The sequence below is a fragment of the Hylobates moloch genome, unplaced genomic scaffold, assembly GCF_009828535.3.
Source record: "Hylobates moloch isolate HMO894 unplaced genomic scaffold, HMol_V3 SCAFFOLD_9, whole genome shotgun sequence".
NCBI lineage: Eukaryota > Metazoa > Chordata > Mammalia > Primates > Hylobatidae > Hylobates > Hylobates moloch.
The window spans coordinates 84,037,253-84,058,129 of NW_026652284.1; the positions used below are offsets into that span (position 1 = coordinate 84,037,253).

Consider the following 20,877-nt stretch of genomic DNA (forward strand, 5'->3'; position numbering starts at 1 on the left):
GAGACCGGGTATAGTGGCTCAGGCCTGTAATTATAGCACTTTAGGAGGCTGAGGCAGGCGAATCCCTTGAGGTCAGGAGTTTGAGACCAGCCTGGCCATGGCGAAACCCCATCTCTACTAAAAATATAAAAACTAGCTGGCGTGGTGGTGTGTGCCTGTAGTCCTAGCTATTCAGGAGGCTGAGGTGGGAGAATTGCTAGACCCTGGGAGGCAGAGGTTGCAGTGAGCCAAGATCGCATCACTGCACTTCAGCCTGGGCAACAGAGCGAGACTTCGTCTCAAAACAAAAAAAAGAAAAAAAAGAAAGTAGAACTAGTTGCAATACTTTTACAAACAATGTGCCATGAAAAGTGTTAATTTATCATCAGAAAATTAAATTTTCATTCTTTTTATTCTCGTCTTGTATTTTTTTGGTTATAAAACTGTGTCTCTAAATTGTGATAATTTTTGGTTTAGAGATCATCAGGAAACCAATTTTTTTTCTTATCTATTTTCTCTGCAGAAAACTGCATCAGCAGTTTGAAATGTATAAAGAGCAGGTAAAGAAGATGGGAGAAGAATCACAGCAACAGCAAGAACAGAAGGGTGATGCGCCAACCTGTGGTATCTGCCACAAAACAAAGTTTGCTGATGGATGTGGCCATAACTGTTCATATTGCCAAACAAAGTTCTGTGCTCGTTGTGGAGGTCGAGTGTCATTACGCTCAAACAAGGTACAGAAATGAAAATTACAGTTCTCTTCCAGTTAAGCTTATTGTGTTTATCTATTCATGTTAGAGAGTGTGTTAATTCAACCCAAATAATACTTTGTTGAAATTAGCAAAAACAATATTTTAAAATGCTTGTGGCCAGGCACGGTGGCTCACGCCTGTAATCTTAGCCCTTTGGTAGGCCGAGGCGGGCGGATCACTTTAGCCCAGGAGTTCTAGACTATCCTGGGCAACATGGTGAAACCCTGTCTCTACAAAAAAAAAAACAACACAAAAATTAGCCAGGCATGGTGGCAGGCCCCTATAGTCCTAGCTACTCAGGAGGCAGAGGTGGGAGGACAACCTGAGCTGGAGAGGTCAAGGCTGTGGTGAGCCATGATTGTGCCACTGCACTCCAGCCTGGGTGACAGAGTGAAACCTTGTCTCAAAAAAGAAAAAGTTTGGGCCAGAGGCGGTGGCTCAAACCTGTAATCCCAGCACTTTAGGAGCCCGAGGTGGGCGGATCATGAGGTCAGGAGTTCGAGACCAGCCTAGCCAATATGGTGAAATCCCATCTCTACTAAAAGATACAAGAGTTAGCTGGGCATGGTGGTGTGCGCCTGTAGTCCCAGCTACTCAGGAGGCTGAGGCAGGAGAACTGCAGTTCAGCCTGGGCAACAGAGACTCTGTCTCAAAAAAAAATGTTTGTGTCAGTAAATTCGTTAGACTTTGCATTTATCTACTTACTAATCTTATCACCTACTTATTTATTTCAGTAGTTTTTAAACAGGAAGGTATTTTTTTACATACATTACTTAGACATAATTGTGGAAATTCATTTCCCTATATGATTTCATTTCTTCATTTTCTTGTTAATCCCCATTTTTCATTATTTTGTTTTGCTAATAACTAACCACTTACAATTGTTTCCCCTAGATTAGCTGATTATGATTTTTTTTCTTGACTAGGTACATTGGCTAGAAACTGCAGTATAATTTTGAATAAAATGGATGAAAGCAGACATTCCATTGTATTGTTCTTAATCTTAGGGAGAAAGCCTTTAGTCTGCACTATTAGGTATAATGTTAGCTGTACGCTTTTCACAGATGCCATCTATTCCTACTTTGGCGAGTTTGTTGTTGTTTGGTTGGTTTTTTAAGATCAGGAATAGATGTTGGATTTTGCCAAATGCATTTTCTCTATCTGTTGAGATTAATCATATGTTTTTTATTTTGTTTTTTTAATGTGGTGAAATACATTGGTTGATTTTTATACGTTAAATGACAAAATCAGGGATAAACCTCATTTTGTCATGATGGATTATCTCTTTTATATATTAATGGATTTGATTTGATCATTTTTGTTTAGGGATGAGTGTCTTGCTATGTTGCTTAGGCTGGACTTGAACTCCTGGGCTCAAGTGTTCTTCCTGCCTCAGCCTCCCAAGTAGCTGGGACGACAGACACATGCCATGGTGCCTGGCTGATTTAATAAAATTTTGTTTACAACTTTTGCTTCTATATTCATGAGGCATGTGTCTGTATTTTTCTTCCTTGTAATGTTTTTCTTTGGTTTTGGTATTGGGATAATGCTGGCCTGATAAAATGTGTTGGGAAGTATTTCCTCCTCTTCAACATTTTGGAAGAGATTGTGTAGAACTGGTAGATTACACCAGTGAAGCCACGTGGGCATGCAATTTTATTTGTTGGGAAGGTTTTTAAGTAAGGTTTGTTTTCTTAATGGATATAGGGTTATTCAGGTTATCTTTCTTGAATAAGGTTTCATCGTTATATCTTAGTTTGTCTAGTTCCTCATAAATAGTTGAATTTATTGGCATAAACTTGTTCATAGTATTCCATTATTAGTCTTTTAGTATCCATGGAATCTGCACTGATGCTATCTCTTTCATTCCTGATATTGGTAATTTGTATGTTTTTTGTTCCTGCTCAACCTGGCTAGAGAAAGGATCTTACTCTGTTGCCCAGCCTGGGTTGTAGTGGCCCAACCACAGCTCACTGCAGTCTTGACCCCCTGGGCTCAGGTAATCTTGTCACTTTGGCCTCCCGAGTAGCAGGAACTATGAGTGTGTGCCACCAGGCCCTGCTAATTTTTAAAATTATTTTTGTAGAGATGGGATCTTGCTGTGTTGCCCAGGCTGATCTTGAGCTTCTGGCCTCAAGCAGTTCTCCCACCTTGGCTTCCCAAAGTGCTGGGACTACAGGTGTGAGCCATCACGTCTGGCCCAGATTTTTTGTTTTATTGATTTTTCTCTGTTGTTGATTTCTGCTTTGATCTTTTTTCTTTTTTCTTTTCTTGTTTTTTCTTTTTCTGCTTACTTTGGGTTTAATTTTATCTTTTTTACTTTCTTAAAATAGAAGCTGAGATCATTGCCTTGAAACTTTTATTCTTTTCTAAATTAGGGGTCACATGCTATAAATGTTCCCTAAGTACTACTTTACTGGCATCACCACAATTCTCATGTGTTATTTCTTCATTTTATTAAGTTAAAAATACTTTCTCATTTTCCTTTTCTTCTTTGACATAGATAATTTAGAAGTATGTTATTTATTTTTCAAATATTGTGGGGCTCCTAGGGATCTTTTTGTTAATGATTTCTAATTTACCTCTCTTGTGGTTTTAGAATATACTTTATATGCCTCAAATCCTTTGGAATTTGTTGATACTTATTTTATGGCCCAGAATATGGTTACTTTGATAAACCATGTGCACTTAAGAAGCATGCATTTTCTTCTGTTTTTGGCCAGAATATTTTAAAGTGCCCACTCAAGGCCAGTTTCGTTGATAGAGTCATTTAAGTCTGTTATCTCACTGTTGATTTCCTGCCTATTCTATCAGTTGTTAAGAGAGGGGTTTTGAAATATATAATAATATGTGGATTTGTCTATTTCTCCTTGGAGTTCTATTAGTTATAGTTTTATGTATTTTTAGGCTCTGTTTTTAGGGACATAAACATTAGGATTGTTATATCCTCTAGTTTAACAGACCCCTTTATGATTATTAAGTGTTATTCTTTATTTTTGGTAATATTCTTTGCTCTAAAATTCACTTGGTCTAATATATATATAGAGAGAGACCAAGTACTCTCACTCTCTCTCTTTCTGTCTTTCTCTCTCTCTCTAGGTATATATTTGGAAATGGAATTGCATATATTTATTAGGTTAGGTATTAACATAGTACATGTTCTTCTATTATTTTACTTAAAATGTATTTGTTTGAAGTACTTTTCTTATAGCCAGCATATAGTTGGATCTTGCTTTATTATCCAACCTGACAATCTCTTCCTTTTAATTGGATGTTTATAAAATTTATGTTTACTGTGATTATTGATATGGTTTCATTTGATTACATCATCTTGCTTTTTGATTTTGTTTTATGTCCTCTGTTCTTTGTTTTTTCAATTTTAGCCTTTTTTGAGATTACTCAAGTATTTTTATGATTCATATTTTCTCCTTTTTTGGCTCAATAGCTGTAACTGTTTTGTTCTTTTATTAAGTTATTCAAGATTTGTAGAATACATATTTAATACATATAACCTTCAACTGATACTATACTATTTCATGTGTATTATAAGAAGCTTACAAAAATGTTGGATTCTGTGTTACTGGGGTCATATTTTACTTTTATTCATTTTATAAACCCCACAATATAATTATTCTTTTTGTATAAAGAGTTTATCTTTCAAGAGTTTCAAATATTAAATAATTTTTGAAAAGATCTATATTTATTCTTGTCGTTATTTCTGGCATTATTTATTTCTTTTTGTAGATCTATAATTATATCTGGTATCACATTTTGTCTGTCTTAAGTATTTCTTGAAGGGCAAGTCTGCTGCTGATGAATGGTTTCAATTTTTTCATGCTGAAAATTTTGCCTTCGTTTTTTAAAAAGATATTTTTGCTGATTGTGGAATTCTTGGTTGACAGTTTTTGTCTTTCAGTATTTTTAAATTAAAAATTTATGGATACATTATATTTAATAGTCGCACATCTTAATGTGGTATATGTGATCATGATAACAACTGTACAATGTGTAATGATTAAATCTGGATAATTGGGATATCTGTCACAGCAAACACTGACCATTTCTTTGTGTTGGGAACATCCCAAATCTTTTCTCCCAGCTATTTTGAAATATACAGTGAATTATTGATAACCATAGTCTCTTTCTTGTAACTGAGCACTGAACTTCTTTTTTCTATCTAACTATATTTTTGTACCCATTAACCAACCACTCTTTATTCCCACTTCCTCCTACCCTTCCCAGCCTCCAGTAATTGCCATTCTATTTGCTACCTACATGAGATCAAATTTTTTTTTTCGCTTCCACATACGAATGAGAACATGTGGTATTTGTCTATTCGGGCCTGGCTTATTTCACTTAACATAATGACATCCAGTTCCATCCATGTCACTGCAAATGACAGAATTTCATTCTTTATTTAGGGCCAAATAGTATTCCATTTTGTGTATATACAACATTTTAGAATCCTTTCATCTGTTGATGGTACACTTAGGGTGATTTCATATCTTGGCTATTGTGAATATGCTTCAATAAACAGAGGAGTACAGGTAGCTCTTCAATATGTTTATTTCCTTTCTTTTGGGTACATACGTGGTAGTGGAATTGCTGGATCATATGGTGGTTCTATTTTTAGGTTTTTTTTGAGGAACCTCTATACTCTTCTCCATAGTGGCTATACTAATTTACATTTCTACCAACAGTATACAAGTGTTCACCTTTCTCTGCATCCTTAACGTTTGTTATTTTCTTTTTCATAATTGTGATTTTGATGAGGGTGAGATGATATCACATTGTGGCTTTAATTTGCATTTTTGTGATAATTAGTAATGTTGATCATTTTTTCATATACCTGTTGGATATTTGTTTGTATTCTTTGAGAAATGTCTATTTATATCTTTTGTCCATTTTTAAATCTGATTTTTTAAATTTTGCTATTGAGTTGTGTGAGTTTTTTGTATATTCCAGTTATTAATCCCTTATTGGATAGATAATTTGTAAATATTTTCTTTCATTCTGTGGGCTGTCTCTTCACTCTGTTGATTGTTTCTTTTGCTGAGCATGATCTTTTAGCTTGATGTAATTTCGTTTGTCAATATTTGCTTTTGTTGTCTGTTTTTGAGGTCTTATTCAAGAAATACTTGCCTAGACCAATGTTTACTTTTTTTTGTAGTAGTAGTGCCACAGTTTCAGGTCTTAGATTTAAGTCTTTATTTTGATTTGATTTTTATATACAGTGACAGAGTTCTAGTTTCATTCTGCATATGGATATTTAATTTTCTCAGAACCATTTATTTAAGAGATAGTCCTTTACCTGGTGGATGTACTTGGTGCCTTTGTTAACATGACTTAGCTGTAGTTGCATTGATTTATTTCTGAATTCTCTGTTCTTTTCCCTGGGTCTATGTCTGTTTTTATGCTACTACCATGCTGTTTTGGTTACTCAAGCTTTATAGTATATTTTGAGGTCAGGCAATGTAATTCCTCCAGCTCTTTTTTTTTTTTTTTTTTGTCTTTTGGCTAAGAATTGCTTTGGCTGTCTAGAATCTTTTTGGTTGCATTAGAGTTTTAGGACTTTTTTTTTCTGTTTTGTGAAGAATGTTATTGGGTGTTTTTGTGTGTTTGTTTTGTTTTTTTTTGAGACAAGATCTCAGTTTGTCACCCAGGCTGGAGTGCATTGGATCAGTCATGGCTCACTTCAGCCTTGATCCACTGAGCTCAAACGATCCTCCTGCCTTGGCCTTTTGAGTAGTTGAGACTATGGTATGCATCACCATACCTGGCTAATTTTTTGATTTTTTTTTGTAGAGATGAGATCTCACTATGTTGTCCTGGCTGCTTTCACTCTCACACTTCCATCATCATTTTTTGTTTGTTTGTTTGTTTGTTTGTTTCGTTTTTAAGACAAAGTCTTCCTCTTTTGCCCAGGCTGGAGTGCAGTGGCATGATCTTGGCTCACTGCAGCCTCTACCTCACAGATTCACATGATTCTCCTGCCTCAGCCTTCTGAGTAGCTGGGATTACAGTCGTATACCACCATACCCAGCTAATTTTTGTATTCATAGTAGAGACAGGGTTTCGCCATATTGGTTAGGCTGGTCTCGAACTTCTGACCTCAAGTGATCCACCCATTCAGACTCCCAAAGTGCTAGAATTATAGATATGAGCCACCACTCCTGGCCTTCATTGGTATTTTAATAGAGATTGCATTGAATCTATAGATTGCTTTTGGTAGTTTCAACATTTTAACAGTAGCAATTCTTTCAATCCATGATAATAGGATACTTTTCCTTTTTTTTGGTATTTAATTTATTTCATTAGTGTCTTATAGTTTTCATGGTAGAGATCTTTCTCTTCTTTAGTTAAGTTTATTCCTAGGTATTTTATTTTATTTTTGTAGCTACTGTAAATGGGATTGCTTGTTTGATTTTGTTTTCAGATTGCTGCTGGTGTAGAGAAATGCTACTGATTTTTGTATGTTGATTTTGTATCCTGTAACTTTACTGAATTTGTTTATGAGTGCTAAGAGTTTTTGGTGTCATCTTTATGGTTTTAACATAAGACTGTGTTATCTGTGTAAAAGCCTAATTTCACTTCTTCCTTTCCAATATTAATGCCCTTTGTCTATTTCTGTTGCCTAATTGCTTTTGCTAGAATTTCCAGTACTATATTGAATAAAAGTGGTGAAAGTGGGTATCCTAGACTTGTTCCTGATCTTAGAGGAAGGACTTTTAATTCTTTTTCCCTTCCATATGGTGCTAGCTGTAGGTTTGTCAAATATGGCCTTTTTTATTTTCAGGCATGTTTCTTTTATATCTAGTATGTTCAGATTTAAAAATTATTATTAAATGCTTTTATTGGACTGTACTAACATGGCTATATGGTTTTGGTCTTTATTTCTATTATTGTGGTGTGTCACATTTATTGAATTGTGATTGTTGCACCATCTTTGCATTCCTGGGATGATCGTGGTGATTGATCTTTATAATGTTTTATTCAGTTCAGTTTGCTAGAATGTTTTTGAAGATTTTTGCATCTATGTTCGTTCATCAGAGATAATGGCCTATAGTTGTCATTGTTGTTGTTTTTGTGTCTTTGCCTGTTTTCATTCTCAGGTTAATACTAGCCTCATAGAATGAGTTTGGACGTTTATCTCTCCTCTTCAAAATTTGTTGGCAGAGTTTGAGTAGGATGGGTATTAATTCTTCTTTTAAATATTTGATAGAATTCAGCAGTGACTCCATCAGGTCTTGGGCTTTTGTTTGATGACAGACTTTTTATTATGGCTTCAGTCTTTTTACTTATATTGGTCTGTTTAGGTTTTCCATTTAATCATGATCCAGTCTTGGTAGGTTGTATGTGTCTAGAAATGTACCCATTTCTTGTGTATTTTTCAATTTTTTTGCATATATTTGTTTACAGTGGTCTCTAATGATCCTTTGTATTTTCATGGTATCAGTTTTAATGTCTTCTTTTTTATCTCTGATTTTATTTATTTTGTACTCTTCTTAGTTACCTAGTGAGAGGTTTGTTAATTTTGTTTATGTTTTCAAAAAGCCAACTTTTCATTTTTCTTTTGTGTTTTTTGTCTCAATTTTAATTATTCCTGCTTTTTTATTACATTTTTTTTTTATTAATATTGGGTTTGATTTGTTCTTGCTTTTCTAGTTCTTTAACATGCATTATTTGGTTGTTTATTTGAAGTCTTTCTACTTTTTTGATATAGCCATTTATCGGTATAAACTTCCCTCTGCTTTACTGTATCCCATTGGTTTTAGTAATTTAGTATTTCCATTTAAATTTGTTCCAAGAAAATTTTTAAATTTTCTTCTTAATTTCTTCATTGACTTATTGGTCATTCACAAGCATGTTGTTTTATTTCCATGTATATGTACAGTTTTCAACATTCCTCTTTTTGCTGATTTTGAATTTGTTCCTTATGGTCAGAAAAGATACATGATATGATTTTTACTTTTAAAATTTCATTATGACTTGTTTTCTGGCCTAAGATATGATCTGTTTTGGAGAATGTTATATTTGCTAATGAAAAGAATGTGTAGTTTGTCACAGTTGGATGAAATATTTTGTGAATGTCAGTTAAGTCCATTTGGTCTAGAGTTTAGTTTAGTTCTGATTTTTTGTTGTTGTTGCTTTTTCTGCCTGCGTGCTGTGTTCATTACTAAGAGCGAGGTGTTGATGTTCACCAATATTATTGTATTGCAATCTCTCTCTTCCTTTAGATGTAATAATATTTTCCCTATTTATTTGGGTTCTGTGACATTGGTTGCATATAGATTCACAGTTTTTATATCTCTTGAATTGACCCCTTTATCATTAAATAATGCCATTTTTACAGCTTTTTACTTGAAATCTAATAGCTTCTGCTGATCTGTTTTGTTTTCTACTTACATGGAATATCTTTTCCATGCATGTGTGTCTGTAAACAAGTGAGTTCTAGGCAGCATATAGTTGGATCCTTTTTTTATTTAAATGCATTTCACTCCTCTGTCTTTTAAGTGGGGGATTTAGGCAATTTACATTCGATAGTATTATTGATCAGTAACCACTTACTACTACCATTTTAAAATTTGTTTTTTGGTTGCTTTGTAAGTTCCTTCTTCCTTCTTTCCTACTGTCTTCTTTTGTGGATAAGTGATTTTTTTTCCCTGATATTATATTTTAATTCTTTGCTTTTTATTTTTAGTGGACCTATTATAGGTATTTCTTTGTTGTTTCTATTAGCTTACAAAATATATTTTATAGTTATAGAAAGTTATTTTAAACTGATGACAACTTCCCTTGGATTTCAAAGAAAAGAATCAAGCAAGCAAAGTGAAAACTGCACTTTAGCTTCATTTCCCCATTTAGTTTTTGTTATCTCAAATTTTATCTTTTAAATATGCCTTTCTTTCAACAGATTGTTGTAGTTATTACTTTGGTAAACTTTTAGTCTTCATACTAAAGATACTACATGTCACGATTACAGTTTTAGTGTAGTCTGAATTTGTCTGTGTAGTTACTTATACCAGTGAGTTTTATACCTTCACAGGAGTTTTTTGGATGATTGTTTCTTTTTTTAAAAAATTGATTAATTCCCTTTTTCATTTCTTGTAAAATAGGTCTAGTGGGAATGAATTCCCTCAGGTTTTGTTTGTTTGAAAACTTTTCTCCTTCATGTTTGAAGGATTGCTGTGTTGAGTACATAGTTCTCTGTTGCAAGTTTTTCCTCCAGCACTTTGAATATGTCACCTCACTTCCTCTTGGCTGCTACATCTGCTGCTAAATCTGCAGCCAGGTGTATTGGACTTTCTTTATATGTTATTTGCTTCTTTTCTCTTGCTGTTTTTAAGATCCTTTCTTTGTCCTTGATGTTTGAAAGTTTGATTATTATATGTCTTGGAGTATTCTTACTTGAGTTGAATCTGCTTGGTATTCTTTGACCTTCTTGTACCTGTGTATCCATCTTTCTCTAGGTTTGGGAAGTTCTCTTATTATTTCTTTAAATACATTTTTACCCAATCTCTTTGTCAGCCTCCTCTACAAGGCCAATAACTCATATATTTTTCCCTTTTAGCCTATTTTCTAGATCATGTAAGTGTACTTCATTTTTTTCATTTATTTTCTTTTTTATCCTATGTGAATTTTCAAATAGCCTGTCTTCGAGTTACTGATTCTTTCTTCTCCTTGATCAATTCCACATGGAGAAATTCTAATGCATTTCTTTTAATCATTGATGTTTCCAGCTCCAGGATTTGTTTAATCAGTTCAGTTTCCATGCTGCCTTTTTTTCTGAGAAATATCTGAATTCCTTCTCTGTGATTTCTTGAAGTTCATTGAGTATCCCTAAAATAGCTATTTTGAATTTCTTGCTTGAGAGATTACGTATCTCTATTACTCCAGGGTTGGTTACTGGGAACTTATTTAGTAAATTTGGTGAGGTCATATGTTCCTAAATGTTCTTGATGCTTGTGTATGTTTGTTGATGCCTAGGCATTGAAGACTTAAGTATTTATTCCAGTCTTTGTAGTCAGGCTTTGTTTGTTCCAGTCCTTTCAGAGGGTCTTCCAAGAATTGTTAAGGGTACTGAGTATTTACTTAAGCCCGTGGTAACTGTAGCCATTTCAGCACTAGAGGGCACTCTAAGCCCATGTGTGCCGCAAATCCTCGCGATCCAGCCCTGATGAACTTGGGGAAGATAAGGTTCCCAGGCAAAGTCTTTAGCTTTCTTCTCTCCCTTTTCCCCAAGTGAAAGGGATCTCTCTCAGCACTGTGTTGCCTGGAGTTGGGGGATGGGTGACTCGGCACTCCTGTGACCATAGCAAGTGGCACCATGCTGGGTTATATTCGAATCCCATGGCGTCTCAGATCAGCACAGTGCAGGGGCTTGCCCAAGGACCCTGGCCACTATTGCCTGACTGCAACTGATGTTTACTTAAGGCTAAGGCCACTGTAGTCAACAGGCGGTGAAGCCTGCCGGGACCTGGGTTTGTACTGCCGGGGCAACGTATTTCATTTTGGCCTAGGGTGCGTCTAGAAGGACCATCCAGAACCAATGGCCAACTGGGAGATTTGGGATCCTGCCTGGTGGTTTATTTTACTGTAGCTGGGCTGGTACCCAATTGTAAGAAAAAGTTTCCTCTGTTTACTCTAAGAGAAAGGAATCTCTGCACTGTATTGCCTGAAGTTGGGAGAGGAGTGATGCAGGCGTTCTCTAATGGATACCACCAGAAGGTTTCATGCTGGGTTGCACTTGGAGTACACAGCCTTCGAGAGCAGTGCAGTGGCAGGGTTCACCCAAGGACTGCAGTTGCTGTGGCCTGGATGCCACTGAAATTTATTCACGGCTCAAGGCCACTTTTGTTAGCCTGTGGTGAAGTGGACCGGGATTTGGGTTCTTCCTGCTGGGGTGGCAGATTCTCCTCTGCTCGAGGACTTGTTCTAAGTGCTCCCTCCATGGGCACTTGTGGAATTCTGCCTAGTGTTAATGTTCCACTCTAAGCACATATTCTTTCTTCTGGCTGTGCTCTCTAGGGTTGGGTGAGGAGTGGTGTAGACAGTGCTGTTCTTTTCATCCTCTTCAATGCATCTTTTCTTGTTATTATGCTAAAACTAGGTATATGATCTCTCACATGATGTTTTAATTTTCATGAAGGTGCCTTTTTGTGTAGATAGTTGTTCAAAGTTGATGTTCTTGCCAGGGACATGATCACATGAGATTCTCTTTCGCCATCTTGCTCCACCTTCCCTAAATCATTCTCTCTTTCAATATTTTAAAGGTACTGCTTTTCTGCCTCCTCCCTTTCACTGTTTCCATTGAGAAATATATCATTCTCATCTTTGGTTTTCTGTGCATAATGTAGCATTTTTCACTTGCTGCTTAAGTATGTTTTAACACTAGTTGTGTGCAATTAAATTATTTTTTCTGGTGTATTTTTCTTTGTGTCTCTTTGGTTTGAGGTTTGTTGAGGGCCTGGGGGAGTTTTGGCCATTATTTTTCAAATATTTTTGCTGTTCCTTCCTTTCTCTAGACAGCTTCAAGAACTCCTGTTCCCGATATATTAGGCAGCTTGTAATTGTCCTACAGCTCACTTATGTTCTTTCCTTTAATCTTAATTTTATTTTTTTCCTTGTGTTTTATTTTGTATTCTTTATATTAATGTGCATTCAAGTTTACTGGTCTTTTCTTCTGCAATATCAAATCTGCTGTTTATAAAATTCAGTGTATTTTTTAATAATCGCAGACATTGTAGTTTTTATGACTAGAATTTTAATTTGGGACTTAAGATATATTCTATGCTCTGTAACTTTGAAAACATATAGAATACAGTTATAATTATTGTTTCGATATTCTCTTTTGCTAATTCTAACCCCCCTTGAGTCTGGGTTAGTTTTGATTGATTACTCTCATTACGGTATGTAGGTTTTTTGTTTTTTTTTTTGGTACTTTTTTCATGTGTGATATCTCAGGTTGATTGACAGGTGTTATATATTTTACTTTGTTGGATGTTGGCTATTTTTGTGTTTCTGTAACTGTTTTTGAGCTTTCAGATGTAGTTAAGTTACATGGAAACAGTTTGATACTTTTACACATTCTTTGAGGGTTTGTTAGGTGTATTTGGAGCAATGCTCAGTTTAGCATAATTATTCTCCTCTACAGAGGAAAGACTGAGTCTTTAACCAGTATCCCATGAATTATGAGTTTTTCCAGTCTTGCTGGTAGGAACAACTATTTTCTTTCTAATTCTTTTAGATGTTCTTTTTTTTTCTTTAACCCCATTCCCTTGAGTATTTTTCTCACATGTATGTTCACTGATCATTACTGAGCTGAAGACTTGAAGAAACCCCTGGAGTTCTCTTGGGTTCTGTCTCTGTGTAGCTTTCTGTATCAACTCTGTCTCTTTATATGTTGAGGGTTAGCCTGATGGGGATGGTTTATGGAAGAAGGATGGAGCCAGAGGCAATACTTCCCACTTATCTCATATTTTCCTTAAGTCTGAGGATTTGTAAAGATAGATTTTAGCTCAGGGAAGACATCCCTGGATTTCTTTCATTAGTTTTTCTACATTTTTATTCAAGCAAGAGACTTGTCATGTATAAAACTTGCCTATATTCTAAATAAAAAGACTCTGGAATGTATTTTTTTTTTTCAAATTTGATCATCATGCTTAGTTGCCTTATGTAGAAGGCTTTTGTTCTCAACAGGTAGTAAATACCTTTCTTTGATTTTTCATAGCCCAAAAGGATTAATCTCAGTGAAAGTTAGTCTTACTAAGCTTATGAAATAGAATAATGAGAACACAAATATTATATAGCTTATGATTTAATTATAAAGCTTTTTAAAAATTCTCTTAGTAATCTTTTAAGAGAATACAATAAAATAATCTTTTGTTTTAATTTTGAGGCTCTTTCATGTGGAGCCATCCTTAACATCTAGTTAATTCTCTTGAGGTACATTTAGGACATAGAAAATAAATGAAGGGCAGGAAATATGGAAGTACCAACACAACAGAATTTTATGAAATACCGGTTCTCTTTGTTTCCTTTTAAGATGATACCCTCTTAATAAATAAAAGCCATATATTTAGTCAAGTGAAAAAATAATGACTTTATAAGAAAACAATTATTTTGTAATTATTGGATAGTGATGTTAGAAAGACATTAAAAGTAATTTACAATAAGGATTATTTTAAGCATCAAAGTGTGGCAACTTTAACTTTTTGTTTCTTTTACTTTTTGGTAAGAAAAATATATTACCACCTGCTTAATCACTAATTCAGAAAAAAATAAATAATGTACATCTTCACAGTTCTATTATTTAACTTAAAATGTAACATGCGTTTTTTCACTTTATAAATTATCAGATTTGAAGCATAATGACATAATTTTATAATGGTTATAAAGGAAAGTGATTTTTAAAAATTGTATTTTATTTTTAGAAAGTGATTCTTAAGCAAGTTCTTTGAAATATATTGATATACATTGCCAATTTGGGGGTTGTTTCTCTTCAGGAATCTCTGGTGAGTTCACGAGTTCTTTATATTCTGAAATATATTACAGTAGTCTTGAAAGTGAGATGTATATCACTACTGTGGAAGGAATGCTTTTTGGGAGTAACTGGTGTGAATAACTTCAAGGGCAAAGATTTTCATAGCATATTCTTAAAGTTGATCTACCTTAGAACACTTTCTTTTTTGTGAATCTTTCTTTTTCAACTCACTTTTACAATTGTTCTATTTTTCAAAAGAAAGGTACATTCCTCAACCTTACCTATTCTGAATCTAGCTTTTATATAGTACATTGGCTCAGGGTGTAGAAATCTCTGGGGCACCACACAAAGTGACAATTCCAGAATGTGTTGTCCTCAGGGAGAGTTCAGAGGCAAAGCAATGAGAGGGCTTGTAAGATATATAGAAGGGGGCAGTGCCTTATTTCATTCAGGCAACAGTTTTTTGGCAAGATTCTATTGCCTCTTCTATTGTTTTTAGAATTAGAATTTGGATGTGAGATGGCCATTTGTGAATCATTATAATAGCAATTTTAATTTAAAAATGAAGTTGGACTCTTTTTGATAGAAAGCCAGATTTGATGGTTTAACAGTGTGGAGTGGTTTGCCAAATGCGTTATATAGTAGACATTTGCCATATATATTCCGTGTATAAGCTAAATATGCAGTTCCAAGATTTGATGAAAATATATCAAGCAGGTGCGGTGGCTCAACCCTGTAATCACAGCACTTTCAGAGGCCAAGGCGGGGTGGATTTCTTGAGCTCAGGAGTTTGAGATCAGGCTGGGCAACATGGTGAAACCTCATCTTTACCAAAAATACAAAAAATTAGCCAGGCGTGGTGGTGAGTGCCTGTGGTCCCAGCTACTTGGGAGGCTGAAGTGGGAGGATCGCTTGAGCCTGGGAGGTGGCAGATGGAGTAAGCCAAGATCTGCCACTGCACTCCAGCCTAAGCAACAGAGCCAGACCCCATCTGAAATATATATATATATCACACTTTTAAAATGTACTTGTACAATACCCAATATATCTGAAAATGCATCCTAACCATTTAAACTTTATTTTAATTTTCAATTTTTTTTTTTTAGAGATGTGGTTTCACTCTGTCACCCAGGTTAGAGTGCAGAGGCACAATCACAGCTCACTGGAGGCTTGAACTCATGGGCTCAAGGAATCCTCCTGCTTCAGCCTCCTGAGTAGCTGAGACTACAGGTGCACACCACCTCACTCACTTAATTTTTAAACTTTTTTTTTTTTTTTTTTTATGGAGACAGGGTCTTGCCACCTTGCCCAGGAAATAGTCCTGAACCCCTGGGCTCAAACAGTCCTCTTGCCTTGGCCTCCCAAAGTGCTTGGATTACAGGTGTGAGCCACCATGCCTGGCTTAAAACTTAAATGTTAATTTAAAAATGTGTAGGAGTATATGGTTTTAGAGATTTATTTTAGATTAGAGAAAAAATACTGTTAGCTCACTGGACATATGGCAAAGGCAAGGTATGCTTGGTTATTGGTACATCTACATTTGAAAGCTGCTTTTGGTATCCACTTGTTCCTAATCTCTTGGTGTCAAGGATACTGCTTAGTACATGATGTGCTCATCAGTAGTTAAGCTCCTTATCATTAGATAAGGTGAGTACCAAGTTAAATAGATTTCATTTAGTGTATACAAGGAAGATTAATAATATAATCTATAATGAATTCTAATCATAATAGGAGACTATACAACAGTTTAAGATATAAAAAATTCATGATATCACCAAAACTGCAGGATGGTAAAACAGACTGTAGATACAGGAGCACAAAGGGTGTAAAGGTGGTAAGTTGGTCATAAAACCTTTATCCCTTTTTTTTTTTTTTTTGTCTTTTTTTTTTAATTATTGATGACAACAATTATAGGCCATCATTAAAAACAGAAAAAACAGGTGTAAGAATGTGGAGAATAGGAAACTTTTACACTGTTGGTGGGCTGTAAAAACATTGTTGAACCGTTGACGTCAGTGTGTTCCTCGGGAATAAATAGAAAAACTGACCAGCCATCCCATTATGGGGACTATAATCATGTGTATAAAAACACATGACAGTATTTTATTGAGTTGGAACCAACCCAAATGTCCAACAACGATAGACTGGATTAAGAAAATGTGGCACATATACACCATGGAATACTATGCAGCCATAAAAAAGGATGAGTTCATATCCTTTGTAGGTACATGGATGAAACTGGAAAACATCATTCTCAGTAAACTATTGCAAGGACAAAAAACCTTTATCCCTTTTAAATGGAATACCCAGTTAACTTCACCCAATTTCTTTTCAAGGATTCCTAACAGAAACCTTTAATTTCAAACATAAGCAAAAAGTAAATGAAAAATGAAAGAATGTTTTTTGAAGTTAAAATAAAAGTGTAGTAATAATCCTTATTTTAAACTTATTTTATGTAAAAATCCATTAAATAGGACATTGGATTTTTCTTTTTCCTTCCTTCCTTCCTTCTTTTCCTTCCTTTCCTTCCTTTCCTTTCTTTCTTTTTAATGGATTATCACTCTGTTGCCCAGGCTATAGTGCAGTGGTGCAATCTTGGCTCATTGCAACCTCCACCTCCCGGGTTCAAGTGATTCTCCTGCCTCAGCCTCCTGAGTAGCTGGGATTACAGGCACACACCACCATGCTTGGCTAATTTTTGTATTTTTAGTACAGACGAGGTTTCGCCACGTTGGCCAGGCTGGTCTGGAACTACTGACCCCAGGTGATCTGCCTGCCTCGGCCTCCCAAAGTTCTGGGTTTACAGGCATGAGCCACCATGCCCGGCCTAATGTCTTGTGTTTCTAAGTCCTTTTGCGGTAAATGTATTGGAATACTGCTGAATCTCACTTAGTCCAAACAGACTTTCTATGTATTTCCTATTGCTGGAAGAACCCCCAAATCTACACCTCCTATAATTTTCAACTTTTTAATTGGCCCTACTATCCACTTTGTCATCTAAGCCAGAAAGGTAGGAATCATCTCAGATTTTTTTCCTTTCCCCCAATTTTTTGATTTTATCATTTCCTTTCTCTCTATGTAAACTACGGATGCTGTCTTTTTTAGGTTCTCATCTTCTGTCACCTAGACTAAGGCCAATCTTCTAATTGGTCTCTCTGCTTCAGTTTTGGCCTGTTAATCACATCCTTCAAATACTGCTATAGTGATTTGTAAAATGCAAATTTGATTATTTTTACCTTCTGCTTAAAAATGATTCAGTGACTCCTCATCACCTTAGTGAAGTTTCTAATGGCATAAAGAGTCACCGCTCTCTGATTTATTCCTTGCCTAACTAGGCATGAGCTTCACTCTATTCTAGATGTCTTAACCAGATTACTTGCACTTCTCTTATTTCTGCCTTTTTTTCTTTTTTCCTGAAATACTTCTTTTATCCCCTCTAGATCCCACTCCCAGTCCACAATTCTTACCCACCTGATGAGCACTTACTTATTTTTCTGGATTTAAGCATCATCTCCTTTATGATGCTCTCTTTGGGTATCTCCGGTGAATTAACCACTCACTTTTTTGTGCCACACTGGATTCTTCAGACCTCCAATCTAGTACTCTTAAAAGTTTATTATTATTAATTGATTAGATCTGTTTAATTCCCCTTGACTGCTGTAGGCTTCTATGTTTTGGCACATAATGGGTCAGTGAATTAATGCAAGAAAGAAGTCTAGTGTACCTACCATGGGCATGTTAGTATGGGGTAAGCATTGCGTTTAAGTCCAGCTCTTTGCTGTAGCTCAGCACTGTGATAATGTTTTATGGAAGATAGCAATCTAAACTTGTGGATGAATTAAAAATATAAACTATACAGACAGAATTTAATTGTTGTTATTCTTGGAATAAAGAAGACCAGCCCTGAGAGAAAATATTGTAGTGGTGTGAAAGAGAGGTATTTTTGGGTTGATGAGAGAAGGTAGTCAAGAAGTGAGAGGCAAATGATGGTAGTTTAACTACATAGAATATAGAGCACTGATATAGAGGGAGGGATCAGAAAGATGGAATACCTCTATCTAAAGGAGGATTCTGAGGGGAAATTAACATTAGTTTCCTAGGAGACTGGGGAACTAATCATGGAAAGTTGCACAAAGAATACTTATTGACAGATGATTTTGTCATATATAGTCTGAAATGGTGCCATGATAATCAAGAGGAAATATCAGAGGGGGAATATAATGATAGAATAAATGATATAAGTGATAATGAGAAGGTAGATTTGGGAGTAATACTTAAAGTAAATTGATCTTGTAGAGAGGAAGGGTGACTGATTATTAGAAGTGATAAGATAGTAAGGATGGCCATAAGGATGGTTGATTATGAGAAAAAAGTAGTTGGTATGAAATTTTTTTAGATAATAAAATAGGATAAGATGTTAATAACTATTTAAAAGAAATTTTAACACATAATTATATTATTAAATTTTTAATGAATATTCCTGGGCATACTTCAAGTTACCACTGGAGTTTCCAGGTCTAGTAATTATGACCTAAAATAATTAGCTGATCAATTAAATTATAGAGAAAAGAGATATAAAATCAACCGAGGACACTGGCATTATATAGAGGCAGCACTATCGAGTGGCTATAGTGCAAGTTCTGAAGTGAGACAAGATGTTGTTTTTATTTTTAATTTTATTTTAAGTTTCAGGATACATGAGTAGGATGTGCCGTTTTGTTACATAGGTAAATGTGTGCCATGGTGGTTTGCTGCACCTATCAGCCCATCACCTAGGTATTAAGCCCAGCATGCATTAGCTATTTTTCCTGATGCTTTAGGTCCCCCACCCCTACTGCCTGCCCCCGACCAACAGGCCCCAGTGTATGGTATGTTGTTCCCCTCCCTGTGTCCATGTGTTCTGGTTCAAACAGGCCTTTTGACCAAAATATGTATTTTCTCATTTTATTTTCCACACTTATCATATTGGGAAACAGTGACCCTAAATTACCAGTGGTAATCAATAATAACGACTTTAAAAATATTTTCTTTTTAGTTATATTAAGTATAAAAGACTTCTGAATAATTGGGACAGAGATAAACTTCAGAAACAATATATATAATTCATGAAAATTACATTTTATCTACTTTTGATAGTATATGATGAAATTAAAGATTGATGCTATGTTTTTTATTGTCTTTGTATATAAAACTTTTTTCTTAAACATTTTTCCGTTTTTTGAGCTCAGCGTTTACCTGATTTTGTTTGTAGGAAGAGCATTCTTTTTTTCCCAATGTTTGGATATTTAATTGCTGTTATGGAAATTATTTTGTTTATATATCTTAATATATTCTCTTCTGTAGCATGCTTTGGCTTGAATTGAATGAAATGTATGGAAAAAAATCCCCCCTAAAATTTTTTAAAATCTGAAATTTTAGATTTCAGTCAAAATGTAATTTAGACATTTTCAGAATTTTAATTTCAGTAAGAAAACTTTTAAAAACTCTTACTTGCTTTAAGAATGGCATTAATTATTTCTTTTTTGTTTTGTCTTTTCTGTCTTTTCTAACTTGCTTTCGTGGATATTCACTCCAGGAGGACAAAGTGGTTAGAGTCTTTTTTTCTGTCTAATATTAGCTTTTCCTTATTGTTGTTATTGCCAGTTTTAATTTTATAGCTATATTTAATTTATATACTTCTCAGTGTTTCGTTATAGTTATGATGCATGGTAATTGCTAAACATTATGGCTTATTTAAGCATGCTATCTGCTTTTACTGAAAAACTTAAATTATTTACACTTCATATATTATAGAAGAAAAATTGATTATTTCATTTTTAAAAAGGTTTGTCTTTTTAGAATTTAGCATTTTTTTTCAAGGAGACCTCATAGCATTCCTCATTGTGATAAAATTTCTATAATCTTCTATTATGCTAAACTCATCATTGCACTGATAAGGTTTTAAAATCTTATCTTTCTGACTTAGTATAAAGATTTAACTGTTGTAATAATGAAGTAATAACACTGAATATGAATTTTTTGAAGTATATATTTGGCAGTTGATTATAAGTATTTCATGTATTTTATTTTTCTTACATGTTTTAGAATTTGGTAAAAGGTTTACCTTATTATCTTCATGTTAAATGTTGGATGTATTCATACTTTAAAATACTCAGGTAGATACGATTAGACTACCGGCTAGGTTTTAATAATCTGCTAGTGTGTGCCCTTAGTGGTCTGATTTGAATTTGGATCTGCCATGGAGACTAATGACTCCCTGCAAATATAGATAAAAATTGTTTTATCTGATTCTTTTGGATGAGTCAGACTTAAAGTTGAGGACTTCTCAAGTTTTCCCATTTCAAATTGGCATAAAACTCAAAGAGAATATCATTCAGCTGATAGTTTCTAAATAGTGCCTTCTTTTTTTTTTTTTTCTTTTACCAGTTGGAGCCTTTTTCTTCCTCTCCAAGTCTTTAGTTACTCAGATGCGGATGATGTAGATGGTGGCAAATATCGAATGTGGGTTCAGAATGAAATCTCTTAGTAGAAAAAAGGTTACTGCAATTTCTTTCTCTTTCTTTCCTTAAAAAAAAAAACCTGTAGGCATCCTACCAAATTTTAGATGCAGTTTTGAATATATATGGGTCAATTTTTTGAATATGTATATGTCAATTTCTGTAG

The 20,877-nt window shown here is 34.7% G+C and overlaps 1 protein-coding gene across 40 annotated transcripts in view; it reads left to right on the forward strand.

The window, feature by feature from the left end:
* Positions 1–20,877, forward strand: part of RIMS2 (regulating synaptic membrane exocytosis 2) — a 748,462-nt gene that overhangs the window by 182,278 nt on the left and 545,307 nt on the right. For 29 of the 40 annotated variants that reach the window (XM_058443878.1, XM_058443874.1, XM_058443866.1 and 26 more), the window contains 2 exons: positions 503–713; positions 19,790–19,801. In XM_058443878.1, coding sequence (XP_058299861.1) covers positions 503–713; positions 19,790–19,801 — 223 coding nt within the window. The remainder of the gene's footprint in view (positions 1–502; positions 714–19,789; positions 19,802–20,877) is intronic. The other 11 variants (XM_058443851.1, XM_058443860.1, XM_058443872.1 and 8 more) reach the window with 1 other exon arrangement.